A 14,823-nucleotide genomic window follows, 5' to 3' on the forward strand; every position below is an offset into this window, starting at 1 on the left:
TTACATAACTCGTGTAGGCCAGCGTACTAGATGAATGCGGTTGGATAATGAGGACAAAGGCAACACTGAAGGTGTCTGTGTGTATTTGTTGACGAAGCAGAGGTCATCAGTCGCTGCTATCTCTCTGTTTTAACTTTTTTATTGGTCTTGAATAGTATTTCACTCCTGGATGTTGGCTTTGTGGCAAACACAAGCCAAAGTTTGAAGCCATGTTGGAATCAGGGGTTGTCGTTACATTGATCAACCCCTGCTAATACAGGAAAATACAGGTTTCAAAACAAGTGCTGCTCACGTAACATCTTGTTATCATAGCACTTATTTTCAATCAGACGGGAAATGCAGAAGAACTGAAGGATGTTGTCGGCTTGGATCTGGCATAAACCAGTGCTTTCAAGATAATCTGTTTTCTCGCATATTCGTGTGTCTGAAAGTATTTTGGTGAGCTTAGTGGTGATGTAAGCCGGGAATGTACGGTACTTAACAAATTTATTAGACAACCTGCCTATTTGTCTCAAAGGTCATCCAGCGTCATGAAGTGCTTTGATGTGAACTCTTTCTTCTCTACGTTTCATTATTTTGAACAGGAGTGATGAATGTCAAACATTTTTAGACCCAAATTTGAACTGGCACATTCAACTTTTCTCAGAAGTTAGAAATGAATCAAGAATTCAACCATTAAAATATATTTCTTTATTAAAGGTACATTTTACCCAACAATTTTAATTACCCATGACCCTCAAACCATCCTCAATTTATATAATTATCTTTATTTAGACAAACACAATTGGCTTTAAATTAGAAAAGTTTTAAGCTTTATGATGGTATTAATGGTGCTTCTGATTTGAAGCCAAAAAAGTCCATTGATTCTTCACAAAGGTAATCCACATAGCTCTGAGTGCAATCAAGGCAATTTTATAAGAAAAATATCTCTATTTTATAAAACTTTTAAAGCAAAAAAAAAACTAGCTTCCGGTAACGACCGGCGCATGTTAACGAAAGAGTGCGCTTCTAGCGTTGGAAGTAGCATACAAGACATAGTGGCGTAGTAACAAAAGCAGGAATTAGAAATCTAAAACAGTGATTTTTCCACATTGGTCAGTACGCTACTACAACTTGGGTTCTCTCCCAAATGGTGCACTTCATGTGGACTTTCACTCTCGTGGTCTTAAATTGCATGTGCTCGCTTAGTCTACGAGTCCGTAGGGTGTCCCATTTGTACGCTCCAAAGTGTGCTCATCAGCGCCCCCTTGATGGAGTCTTCGGCACACTTTTCACGGGTCCTTGAAATCCTTGAAAGTTTGTGAATCTGGGGGGAATAATTCAAGGCCCTGGGAAGTTTTTGAAAATATACATACATAGATACAGGTCATTGAAAGTGCTTTCTGGAAAAAAATCCATATTATTCCTGTGTAGTGTAGGATAATATCATACAAATTCTAGACTTTTTAAGCACACGCGCAAAACTGTTCACTTTAAATGCTTATATCTTCTATATCCGAATGTTGATTCATACCAAAATGCTTTTTTGCATAGTTGTGTTTGACACATGAAAACGTCTCAGGTTATGTATGTAACTGTTGTATCCTGAAAAGGGAACGATACGCTGCGTCTCCCTTGCCATACTTCCTGCGCCCCTGTAACGCCATCTTTGGCAATATTTCAAATAGTGATATACTTCCTGGCTCCCGCGTCACCCTGTCTTTGTCGTTAAGCCTCACCATTGAATTCGATATACACATTCAGACGCACTGTAGGCGTCCCTAAAGTTTCACCGCAGTGACGCAGAGCGAGTTCCTTTGAAAGGGAATTTATCTTAAAAAGTAACACGATGTAACCTTGATCTCACTTGAAATGTGTCCCCATATTTAGTCCTTGAATTTGAGGGTATTGGACCTGGAAAGTCCTTGAAAGCTCCTTGAATTTGAAGTTAACTAAGGTGTGACTTTACCAACCCAGAAGTCCTTGTGAAAGAGCAATCAGATGACAGATGGGAGAAGTTCACTATTTCCGGTGTGACGCTCGAGTCCGTCCCAAAGGACGACTCCGGTGCGTCCTCGTGGACTCGCGTCAAGGGTCCCAAAGGTCTGCACATGATGTCATCAAAGTATGGACTCTGAGGAAGTCTACAAGTCCGAAGTGTGCCATTTGGGACAGGGCCTTGTAAGCTACGTCCTTAGCTGGAAATGCACTTTCTCATGAACTAGTAGTAGCTAGTTATTTTATTTTGTAAAGTTTTATTTAATTTCATTATCCCAAGCAAATAATTGGGTGTCTAAATGAAAATAATGAAATACTACTGTGACAAAAGATCTACATGCTGATGGATTAACCATTACAGAAACATAAATGATTTTAGTGTTAGTTTAGGGCAACTGTGGCACAAACTTTTCATAGGTTGATGGTTTAGTAAATTTGTCAAACACTGTAATTTTTTAACTCTTATAGCTTTACACTTATTTAAAATATAGATTTATAGCAAACACGGTTTATAATCTCCATTTAACCTCAAACAAGCTTGGAACGGATTGCAGATGTCTGTGATAAGACCGTCTGCACCCTTTTGCTTAGTTTTTTAGCCTCATGAGCGACTCGTGAACTTTTGCACACCTGGAAGACACGCGCACTTCTCGGCAACTTTTGAAATAGTTGTAGCCTTTCACCTAGACACCACCACAGCTACAGTGTCTTATTTAGATTTAAAAAACTCATAATGACCGACTCCTGGCAGCATCTCTTACAAAACTGTCTCTTGACGAAATAGTTTAGACCCATAATTCGAGTCTAGCGTTTACGCTGGCACGTGAACTCAAAAGTAAAGCGGTCCTCTGTGATTTGCACGTACCATGTTAGTAGACACGACTGGAATACGGGGTGTCTGGCTGCGATGGTGTCTTGTGAGCGTGCATGAGTATTTCAAAGGCCAAGTATTTCTAGGGCATTTCAGAGTATTTTATATATTTCTAGGGCAATAGTAAACTCTGTTTTACTCAACGCTCATATGATCCCCAAATGCTTTTTCTGGCACAATCACCAGTCCATTTTTTTTATATATAACTGAATTTCTTAAAGCACACCGCGTGCTTTAAAAGTACAGTTGTGGTCAAATCCCTTGGCATGCTTTAAATCAATATGTATTGATCTTGTTGATCATAATCTTAAAATCATAGTCTTGAGAAAACAAATATAACTAAAGGGATGGATAAGGGTGTTAAGTGGAGTTACTTTTGAGCTTCTTGTGACTTTGTTTGTTTGGATCAATGTGTTTGTTTTAAGGGAGTATTTACTTTGATCAGGCGGGTCGAGGTGGACGTGTCCTGTCAAATGTTTTTAAGGGCAGCTGGGACACAGAAGCACATGGTAATGCAGGTCACAGTCCTGACCTTAAATCTTTTTGGATGAACCCTGAAACTCACATTCCACACACTTATGCTTAGAGGAGGTACATGAATTTAGCCAAAAAAGAAAATTAGTCCATGTTTACTCACCCTCAAGCCATACTAGGTGTATATGACTTTCTATTTTCAGCCAACACAATCTGAGTTACATTAAATAATATCCTGGCTCTTTTCAGCTTTATTATGACATTGGATGGTGCCCCATTTTTAAAGCACCAAAACGCACATCCATCCAATAAAAAAACGAATTCATACAGTTATTAAATGTGCTCCGATGTGAAGAAGTAGGTTTTTGTAACGTCGGGTCAAAGGTCAGCCTGACTTCAACTCTCTTGTGAACACACATAGTTTTTTTTTACTTTTTATGTTTTATGCAACACATACCAACGGACAGAACAGACAGGTCACTGGGGTATCACATACAAATAACTTGTTCATATACAATTAACTTTATGTCAGGGGTTTCTCGCCCAATAATATCAGAAGAGAGAGACAAAAAAAAATTGCAAGACATTTACAACCTCTCACTATGTTTTATCCACACTCCTATATGTTAACCATTTTGACCAGTATTTGAAGAGTTTTGTTGCAAAACGAGATAAATCCATTTTTTTTACATTTTTGTCAAAACATGTTTATTATTATGTTATCATGTTATTATTTTGTTTTATGGTGCTACTTAGCTGTATTTTTTAAGTTATGAAGGTTTTAAATCAAAACAAACCAACTGCAGTTGCATTGAAATTAATTGGAATGCACAACCAAAAAACGCGATTTCTGAACAATTAAAAAAACGGTGGTATCTCGTTTTGCAACGAAACTCTTCATTTTTAAAATGTATCCGTGAACACACGTAGTTTATAAAGTTTGAAATATAAATGTTTCCTTAGTTTTTGATAGATGGATAAGCTAAGGGGCACTATCCAAAAATGGGGCACTATCCAATACCATTATAAAGTTGAAAAGAGCCAGCATGTTATTTAATGGAACTCCAATATGGTTTGAGGGTGAAATATGGGCTAATTTTCATTTTGGGGTGAACTATTGCTTTAACCCCTTAGTATTCCTGTAAAAGGCTAAAAAATGCCTAAAAGGACACAAATTGTACCTGCTGTGTTGATTGCATCTTAAAAACAAGAGTTTTTTGTGATCGTTGTGGGCAAAAATCCTTGATCTTGCTGCACGTTTTCTTAAAAAATGTGATGGAATATGCGGGATATTTATGCAATTTTATGCAATGAAATTGGGGTTAGGGTTAGGTTAGGGTTAGGGTTGCAAAAACTGTTGCAGCTTTTCAATGATGATCACATCACTTCATAACGTTCATTGTAATAAAGTAAATGCAACATTTTTCAACTTTGTGCTTAAATATAAGTGACTTTTTGATATGTGACATGTTTAGCTTTTATTTTAGTTGTACATCATGAAGTGATAGTGTCAAAAAATGCTATGTTCCTCCTGCGGTTCTTTGGTACTTTACACATCAAAACACACTTATTGAACTTTTTAACTGTTTTAGATGATTCGTGTCACTAAATGTTTAGTATTGTTTGGTGTTTTATCACTTCTTATGTCTTTTATTAATTTATCTTCTGTTCTGTACATAACACTTCTTTGTAAAACTGACTGTAATACAAAGCATCTCTTGGCACTTTATACAGTATACAGTGGGGCTCTAATGTCTCAGAGCGCTTTTATTAGGCTTGTTCATTCTTCATATATTAAATTATCAGCATGAGAGTTTCAGTGAAAGGATTATTTAGTTTTCTTTAGTACTCGGTCCGTGTCTGTATTGCTGTAGTGACAGCATAAATACAAGCTGGCATGGACTTCACAAGCTTATGCAAAAATTGATGATCCATGCTTTCCCAGCACGATCTGAAAGACATCCAAGCAGATGCTTCACTTTGGAAGTGAAAGCAAAGATAGTTTGCTTATGTAGAACCGATTTATTACATTTGATGAGTAAACTTGAAATCTCAAAATAGCGCACTTCATCTTTAATGTTATATTTAAACTTTATTTTCAGGTTTAAATAGGGAAAATCCCAGATGTCCATTGTGGCGCTTGGGCCCAGCTGTACATGTATAAGTTTTGTTATAGGCTGTTGGTTTTGCTCTTTCCCTCCTACTGTTGCATCCGTGTTGTCTGATGATAGATTTCCTTCTGCTGAAATATGTAAATGAGCTTCATTTAGGGTGTAGTGGCTTTGCTATGAAACTTGACCGAATAATTTCCAACTGATCTAATTGTGACGACATTGCGTCTTTGCTTTTTAAGGATAAAACCTTATCAATGGTCCCCAGACCGCCAGTGTTGTAGGTGTGAACTCTCTCTACCCTTCTGTAATGAAAGCTGGACACGCCCCTTTCTTAGAACTAACCGCGATCTATCTGCGGCCTACATTAGTGGAAGCGTGCTTGTGGTTTTTCTTCTGCTCGGTGGACCTCTGCTCTTCTCTTTTCTCACGAATTCTATCGTGCTATCGGCTTTTCGTGGTAGTCTTGCCCAGTAAACGTCTCTTCCCCTTTTTAATTGTTGACTTCTCATCAATTCATCCGCTAAAGCGAGAAAGGTCAACCCGCCCTATTCTTGGTGTTGCCAAACTTACTATTACTGTGACCAGACGTGCATATCTATGCTATGAGCGGTATCGATGCGGTGGGCTTTTCGGGGTTTCGCCCAGCGCTGACAGTAATGTTTGCATGTTTTAGGTTTGTTAGACGTGTGAGGGGATTATCTCAGAAACTCTTGTTACATGGGCGGTGCAAAATCTTTTTTCTGTTAAAATGACCATTCGGTGGAAAGGAACTAATTTTTTCCACTTTATTTAGACCTGCATTTACCGGAACGACCCAAGCCTTATCTACACTGTCGGAAATTAACGTAAAAGTTGTACTCTTTAGGTACATATATGTACTCTTAAGGTATCAATCAATATGCATTTTTTTAAATACCAATATGTATCTTTTACTATATGCACCCTTTTTTGGTACAAAGGTGTACTTTTTAAAAGGGTGGGGTGGTACCCCAGCTTTTGTTGCTTTATTTCTGAAAGTGTAGATCCAAAAATATGTAGATTCTTTTTAAATTGGGCCTCCTAGAAATTCTCTAGAAATTGCATTGTAAATCTCTAACTGCGCGTTCATACCAGAAGCGAATAAATCGTGCTATTAATGCATAGTTGGAGTTTTTGCGTTAATTTGTATAATTTGCCAATTTTGGGCCTCCTAGGAATTCGCTAGAATTTGCATTGTAAATCTCATACCAGAAGCAAATAAATCGTGTTATTCGCACGTAGTTGGAGTTTTTGCATTAATTTGCGCCATTTGCGCATGAAATTCAGACGCGAATACGCTCAATTTGCAGGCTTTAGCTATCTTGTATTCTTTATATATATGAAGAGTTTCATTGCAAAACGAGATAACTCCGTTTTTAACATTTTTGTTAAAACATGTTTATTATGTTATAATGTTGTTATTTTGTTTTATGGTGCTACTTAGCTGTATTTTAAGTTATGAAGGTTTAAATAAAAAAAACAAGTGTAGTTGAAGTGATATTAATTGTAATGCACAACCAAAAAACTGAGATTTCTGAAAAAAAAGAAATCTCATTTTGCAATGAAACTCTTCATATATATATATATGAGTAAGGAGTGTTTTTTACAACTTACAAGATTATCCGACCTCACTCACTTTCTTCCGACCTCACTCACTCCTTTTTATTCCAGTTTCTATAAAAGTACGAAAATGTGTCATACGGCTCCGGGTGTCCACATACATCGACGATGATTTTGTCCTCCATTGTTGTTTGTATTTTTGCCTCCGCTCACTACATCGTAATCACATCACTACTAGAACAAGCTCCTGATTGGTAAACGCGGCGCATTTTCAATTCGCTTTTGTTGCTTTATTTCTGAGAGTGTAGAGCCAAAAATATATAGGTTTTTTTTTAATTGGGCTTTAATTGGCCTCCTAGCAATTCGGTAGAAATTGCATTGTAAATCTTTAACAGCACGTTCATACCAGAAGCGAATAAATCGTGTTATTCGTGCGTAGTTGGATTTTTTGCATTAATTTGCGCCATTCGCGCGTGAAATTCAGACGCTAATACGCTCAATTTGCTGGCTTTAGCTAGCGTTCATACCAGAAGCGAATGAAGTGAATAAATCGTGCTATTTGCACGTAGTTGTAATTTTTTTGTTAATTTGTGCCATTCACGCGTGAAATTCCGATGCGAAATACACTTAATTTGCCGGCTTTAGCTAGCTTGTAGTCTCAATATAAATATATTTAGGTTAACTGGCTAATGCTGCACGATTTTTAAATTCGCGCGAGTCGTGTTGCAAAATGTCTATCGTGTCTTTACGTTGACTTAACATGAAAATCATTTGAACTTAACACTTCATTCACATTTGGTATGAACGCACCATAAGGTTGGTTGTTGTAATATTTGTGACATTGTCGAGCTGAGATTTGTGGAAAAGCACCATGCACACAGCACAGACAAAATCCTCCAGTTGCTGGCGTTTTTTAAAAGCGTGGAGCTTCCATTGGAAACAATTGCAAACATGCGTTGGCTGTAGGTGTAAACGTCTTAGTGTACCCGCCCCCAAAACCGTAATAACCACATTGCAGTACCCTGGAAAACCAGACAGGAACCTTTGATGAGAAACTTTGCTCCTCATCACCGTGATATTGTGGTGTGTTTTTGTCTTCTGAATGCATTTGTTGTCAGGGTAGTACAATGCAGTTGCTAAGGTGTATGGTTGTTACCCCATTGCTATGAAGTTGCAAGTTGCCCAAGTTAAAAGGCCCACCTCCAAAAATGTCTCGGGTTTCATCTTCAATGCAGTGCAGTTGGCAGAAAAACCCCTATGGACGCTGTTTAGGTCAACATGTATTTTCTGGTACGCTGTATTTTCCACCCCGGGGAACACGTGTGCAGTCGAGCGCATGCTTTGAGACTGCAGGGACCCACATGACAGCACCCACAAACTGAGTCTGTTTGTTATTCAAATTCAGGTTGAAATCAGGAAAGAAACGAGGCAGTGTTTATTAGCACCTTTGAGTCAGAATAATGCAAATGGAGTGGAGGGGAATCCCTGACTTTCCCCCATAGCACCCACTGATGATCCACACACACATTGCTGTCATGAATGGAAAGGCCAAGAAGAGGTGGAAAATAGATGAGGAACCAAAAGCAAACTGAACCTTTAGCTCCTATAAATGTTAAACCTGTTATCAGTCTGAATTAGACCTTGACATTTTTAATTTTCTATTGAGACGTGACTTTACTAAAGGAAAATGTTTTGGTTGCAACTTTAGTGAGATAATTTTTATGCATTAATGCTTTTGGCTGAGGTAACTTGCATTTAAAGTATGCATTGTTTTATAAGTATTCAATCCTATGACCTTTGTTGCTAACATGGTGCCAATTGAGCAACAGGAAATAACAGAACAACAATCAACTCCTTGTGCATCCTTTATTAATTTCAAGACAGCAGACGACTCTTGGCCAGATCTGCACCGGATCCGCACCGGATCCACTGACTTTGGCGCGGATTCGGTGCAGATCTGGCCCATAGTTGTCTGTTATCTGTTGCATTTGCTAAAGTGTTTTATTTTGCATGTTAATGTTTATTAATAAATGACAAGCCTTTATTATTAATAATTGCTCTCTGATACCCAGTGCATCGAATCCCTTTGTTTCTTTCAGATTTTTAAAGTAGCTTTGAAATTTGAACATGCCACGCAGCACCAGCCGCTCCTTTCCAGTATTTAATAAAAGTATCGACCTGCAAATAAACTTGTTGTCATCTCGCAGGGTTCTCATTTACCTTAAATGGCTTCTAGAAACAAATCCACACCAAGACAAACAAACCTTCGGATTGATAACCTGCCAGAAAATCCAAACTATTGTTCGTATCGAGAACTGAACATCATGCACCTTCAGACCCCTATCCAATTATTTTCTAAGAAAGCACACAGTGTCCAGTCATTGCATTGATGCCTGTTGCAGAGTATAATGGCAATAACGAAATAATCTTGGAACCTGTTTTTTGTGCAACATAATCTATCAGGTTTAGTAAACCAAAGTCGCCGTTTCAACTTCCTTTAAACACGGCTTTCCATTGTATCAGATAACTAAAGTGCAGGTTTATGGGGCCTCTTCTGGGAACTTAAAGCGATAAAGTGTCTTTAAATAAGCACCTGAACTGATGTGTTTTGTCTGCGCTGTTATTGTTATCGCTTTTTTTAAGCGCGGCAAAAAGCAACTTCCTTAGTCTCTTCATAAGTGTCACAACAGAAGTGGGCCAATGCTGCGAAAGAGGAAATTGACTAAGAGATTCTGAGAATCTTTGCGGATAACGGTCACGTGACTAGCCGGAATGAGCTTTGCGGTTGTGTCTCATTTGCATATTGCCGCGTTTGGTAGGAAGGTGTTGGCCTCTTAGAGGAACCCATACACCCGTTTGTTTACATCTGGGCCCCTTGTTTCGCTTTGAGTCATAATCCGCACATAAACTAGTTGGGTAAAGCCCGCCAAAATGTTGCTGCGACTCTTGCATGCATGCATAATTGTATTTGCCTTTTATCAAACTCACTGAACTCTGTAAAAAAATAGATACCAACAATTTGCATATTGCATGCATTAGTGACATCTGTGCAAGCATTTATTTTATGTTTGTGTTACTAAATTCAGGTTGTTATTTGGATAAATGCAACAATTGCAATAAAAATTTGCACGAATATGGTTTTGGATTTTGCATTAATTATACCATCCAAAGTTTAAAATAAAAAATAAATGCAATAAAAATATAAAATGTTCTTAAGTGCAATTAAAGGGATAGTTCGACCAAAAATGAAAATGTTGTCATCATTAATTCTCTCTGTTGAACACAAAGATATTTTGATGGTAATGCAACATACAGGTTTATAACAACATAAGGATTAGTAAATGACGACATGATTTTTATTATGTATGAACCATCCCTTTAAATGCAACATGCAAGACTGCTGTGAAATACTGCATGTATGCTGCAGAAGTTAATATTAATATTGTGCTATCATCTGCTTTTTTATAGCTGATCAGGTTTACGGAGACCAAGATATGCACGAAGTCGTCCGCAAACATTGCATGGATTACTTGGTACGTGATGTTTCCCCTAACTTTAACCTGAACCCTAATAGTGCTGCCTCACGATTAGTCGCGACTAATCATTTGCAGAATAAACGTTTTTGTTTACATAATATAAGTGGGTGTACTGTGTATAATAATTATGTATAAATACAGAAACACAAACACACGCATATAGTTAAGAAACATTTGCATGTGTATATACATGTTTATATGTATATATAATTTATATAATATATAAATATAAATATTTAATATATAAATATATATTTTTCTTAAAATTATCCATGTATGTGTGTGTATTTATATATACATAATTATTATACACAGTACACACATATATTATGTAAACAAAAACTTTAATTCTGCAAACGATTAGTCGCGACTAATCGTGAGGCAGCACTAAACCCTAAACAACAATTTATAAACGACAATCATTCATGCATTTGGTCATATTTCGTTTACAGATGAAAAATGCAGACTACTTCTCGAACTATGTCACAGAGGACTTCACTACATACATTAACAGAAAGAGGAAGAACAACTGTCACGGGAACCATATTGAGATGCAGGCCATGGCAGAGATGTACAATCGTCCAGTAGAAGTTTATCAGTACGGCACAGGTCAGCATAGCACGAGATAAATGTAACATACAGCTAAACTATTAATGTTTTACTAGTAAGCATCGAGGAATATATTTATTTTACAAATGCACTTTCGAAGTGAAGAAATTTAAATCAGCCACATTGCATAAAGTTAACATCAAGTTAACATTGCTTGAGTATTTATTTATACGTAATTGCAACGTTGTCTTTTAGAACCAATCAACACCTTCCATGGCATCCATCAAAATAATGATGAACCAATCAGAGTTAGTTACCACAGGAACATTCACTACAACTCCGTAGTGAACCCCAACAAAGCCACGATCGGAGTTGGGCTTGGACTTCCAGCCTTCAAACCAGGGGTGGGTAACTGCTGTTATACTTTCATAACCTGAAATATTTTACATACCAGAATGCAAAAATGAGGGATCCAAAAAGTAAAGTTGTTTCGGAGAAATCACAACTTATTTCTTTAAAATGAATGATTACGAAGACACATTGCTTACATTTGAATGATGTGCACTTTTGAATTGTGCATAGCAAGAACAGGAACATGTATTAGAAAAGGGTCAGTTTCATTTTATGTCGACTTTGACTCTTAAACAGTGTAAGGCTTACAGTAACATTTCTCGTCAGTTAAAGTGACCCGAGGATGTTTTTTTCCAAGTGTCATCTAAGCGAGAATAGCTGACGATTGTTCGTGACTGTGGCGAAATGTGTTAATGTGCACTGGTTGACCTCGTTGAACTCGATTGCCTTAAAACACTTTGGTGTTACCACTGTGTGTGGATACTATCACGTACACCTTCATCCGCCAATGCAAGAACCAAGACGTTTGTTGACATTTCCAACATAATCGTTTAATAATACAAACTCACGTAAGCGAAATCATTGTGGTTTGGTAAAAGAAGAAGTCCCATTTTGTATTTCCCATTCAGTATTTCCTGCGTTAGTTTAAAGCCCGGCCACGCTGAAGTCACCAACAATCGTCATCAAAGCCACAAAGAGACAACAAAGTCTGACCTGCAGTGTCCCATTTTCCAAATTGGCCTGCCGGATAGAGGGGACATTCCTCATGCCTGTGTTTTTTTGGGGGGCTATTAACAGCACACTGTTTTGTTTAAGTGATAATTTAAGCAGGCCAGCATCAAAGGCCGATAAATAGCAACCGAGCTACTGTGTGTTTGTACTGGGAGCTCTGACTAATTATTGACCACTGATGTGATTATTTCCATTATTACTCTTTGAGTCAATTAATAGCCTCGTGATGTTTTCCTTTAATACCCCAACATCCAACACAAGCAGGACAAGTGGCTGGAACAGAAACAGTTGTTGGAGTTTGTAATTCAGGTCATCTGCATTGAAGAAGACTAGAACTGAACTCTTGATAACACGAGAGGTCATGAGAGGACCAATGAGACTTAGCTGCATATGTCTGGGACTTGACGTGCATCATTTTCGAGCTCTCCCATGTTACGTTCATTGAAGCTTTGTAACAAATGAAGAATAGACAGGCGGTGTACCAAGGACATGGGCATATTGTTCCAGATCTCTTTTTACAGACAGAAAAGAGGACAGTGAGAACAATAAGAGTAACTTTTTTATAAAAGAAAGAAGCACACACGGCCCTATTTAGGTTATCAAGATTTTTGGAAGTAAAGTTCTGTACCATTTTGCTGAAATGCACAACGTTGATACAGCTATGACACGAAACACCTTTGCGAATCACCTTGCAGCACCCATAGAGACCATCTATTAACCTTGAATGCCGTGCATGTGGGTCGCAGCAGGATAGCTCGAAACGCTTTTTATTCTCACTGCCCGCATGGACATGCTTTCTTTAAACCACTGATATTGAATGCATATTGACTCTTTCACTTAAGAGAAATGTTACATACTGTATAATACATCTTATTCAGTCCACCGCAATGTTGATTCCAAAACGAGGCTGTGAGGGATAGACATCCAGCCTGCGCTTTAAACCTAATTTTTGTACCGGGATGCTGGCCATCAAATCAAAGAAAATACATGTTTTATACATTTCCACAAGAACCTCAGAAATCATGGATTGTTAAAATGAGAAAGGACATAGTTTTAAAGAAGAAAGGGCCACACTTTGCATATAAAACGTTTTTCGGCTTAGCGCCTTCCTCAGTGTGCTTAAATGAATGAACATTACAACCTCATTCATACACTCACCTAAAGGATTATTAGGAACACTTGTTCAATTTCTCATTAATGCAATTATCTAACTAACCAATCACATGGCAGATGCTTCAATGCATTAAGGGGTGTGGTCCTGGTCAAGACAATCTCCTGAACTCCAAACTGAATGTCTGAATGGGAAAGAAAGGAATTTTGAGCGTGGCATGGTTGTTGGTGCCAGACGGGCCAGTCTGAGTATTTCACAATCTGCTCAGTTACTGGGATTTTCACGCACAACCATTTCTAGGGTTTACAAAGAATGGTGTGAAAAGGAAAAAACATCCAGTATGCTGCAGTCCTGTGGGCGAAAATGCCTTGTTGATGCTAGAGGTCAGAGGAGAATGAGCCGACTGATTCAAGCTGATAGAAGAGCAACTTTGACTGAAATAACCACTCGTTACAACCGAGGTATGCAGCAAAGCATTTGTGAAGCCACAACACGCACAACCTTGAGGCGGATGGGATACAACAGCAGATGACCCCACCGGGTACCACTCATCTCCACTACAAATAGAAAAAAGAGACTACAATTTGCACCAGCTCACCAAAATTGGACAGTTGAAGACGGGAAAAATGTTGCCTGGTCTGATGAGTCTCGATTTCTGTTGAGACATTCAGATGGTAGAGTCGAATTTGGCGTAAACAGAATGAGAACATGGATCCATCATGCCTTGTGCAGGCTGGTGGTTGTGGTGTAATGGTGTGGGGGATGTTTTCTTCGCACACTTTAGGTCCCTTAGTGCCAATTGGGCATCGTTTAAATGCCACGGCCTACCTGAGCATTGTTTCTGACCATGTCCATCCCTTTATGACCACCATGTACTCATCCTCTGATGGCTACTTCCAGCAGGATAATGCATCATGTCACAAAGCTCGAATCATTTCAAATTGGTTTCTTGAACATTACAATGAGCACTCTTACAATATAAATAAGAAATTGAGTGAAGCCTGCTCCTACGACACAATTGAAGGACATAATTTTGAAATAAGGGCAGTGCAATGTGTTGGCTAATCACTCTTTTTTTAAGCACATTGACCGGAATCAACAGAAGCAGGATTCATTTCGAACTAAATTTGTACACAACTTCATACGGGGTTTTCCCTTTAACAATAGTTGCACAACAAACTATCACGTAAATAGCTTGTTATCAAGTCAATCACATGTTATCAAGTCAATGTTCATGTCTTGAGAAAATATAATGGAGAAAATAGATGGGACATACTCTTATGATCTATACAAACTGGAGATGTATACTTAGTTGCTGTCATAAAATATTGTATAGTTGCACTATATTAGTGTTTTAAAGGTGCCCAAATAATAAGATACTTTTTTGATATCTACATAGAATTGTGACTTTATTAAATGCAAAAATTATCCAGAGACAGTTTTACATGTCCATTTACCACCCTAGGATTTGTCTTTTGAATGAAATGGCCTATTATTACCTTATTTGAAAGGGTCATGAATAATAATGTT

General features: G+C 38.0%; 1 protein-coding gene across 3 annotated transcripts in view; it reads left to right on the forward strand.

Annotated features, from left to right (window-relative positions):
* Positions 1-14,823, forward strand: part of otud5a (OTU deubiquitinase 5a) — a 36,934-nt gene that overhangs the window by 15,365 nt on the left and 6,746 nt on the right. For all 3 annotated transcript variants that reach the window (XM_055167842.2, XM_055167841.2, XM_055167840.2), the window contains exons 3-5: positions 10,483-10,547; positions 11,003-11,159; positions 11,355-11,503. In XM_055167842.2, the coding sequence (XP_055023817.2) occupies positions 10,483-10,547; positions 11,003-11,159; positions 11,355-11,503 (371 nt within the window). The remainder of the gene's footprint in view (positions 1-10,482; positions 10,548-11,002; positions 11,160-11,354; positions 11,504-14,823) is intronic.

Source organism: Misgurnus anguillicaudatus, chromosome 5, assembly GCF_027580225.2.
Source record: "Misgurnus anguillicaudatus chromosome 5, ASM2758022v2, whole genome shotgun sequence".
NCBI classification, from domain to species: Eukaryota; Metazoa; Chordata; class Actinopteri; order Cypriniformes; family Cobitidae; genus Misgurnus; species Misgurnus anguillicaudatus.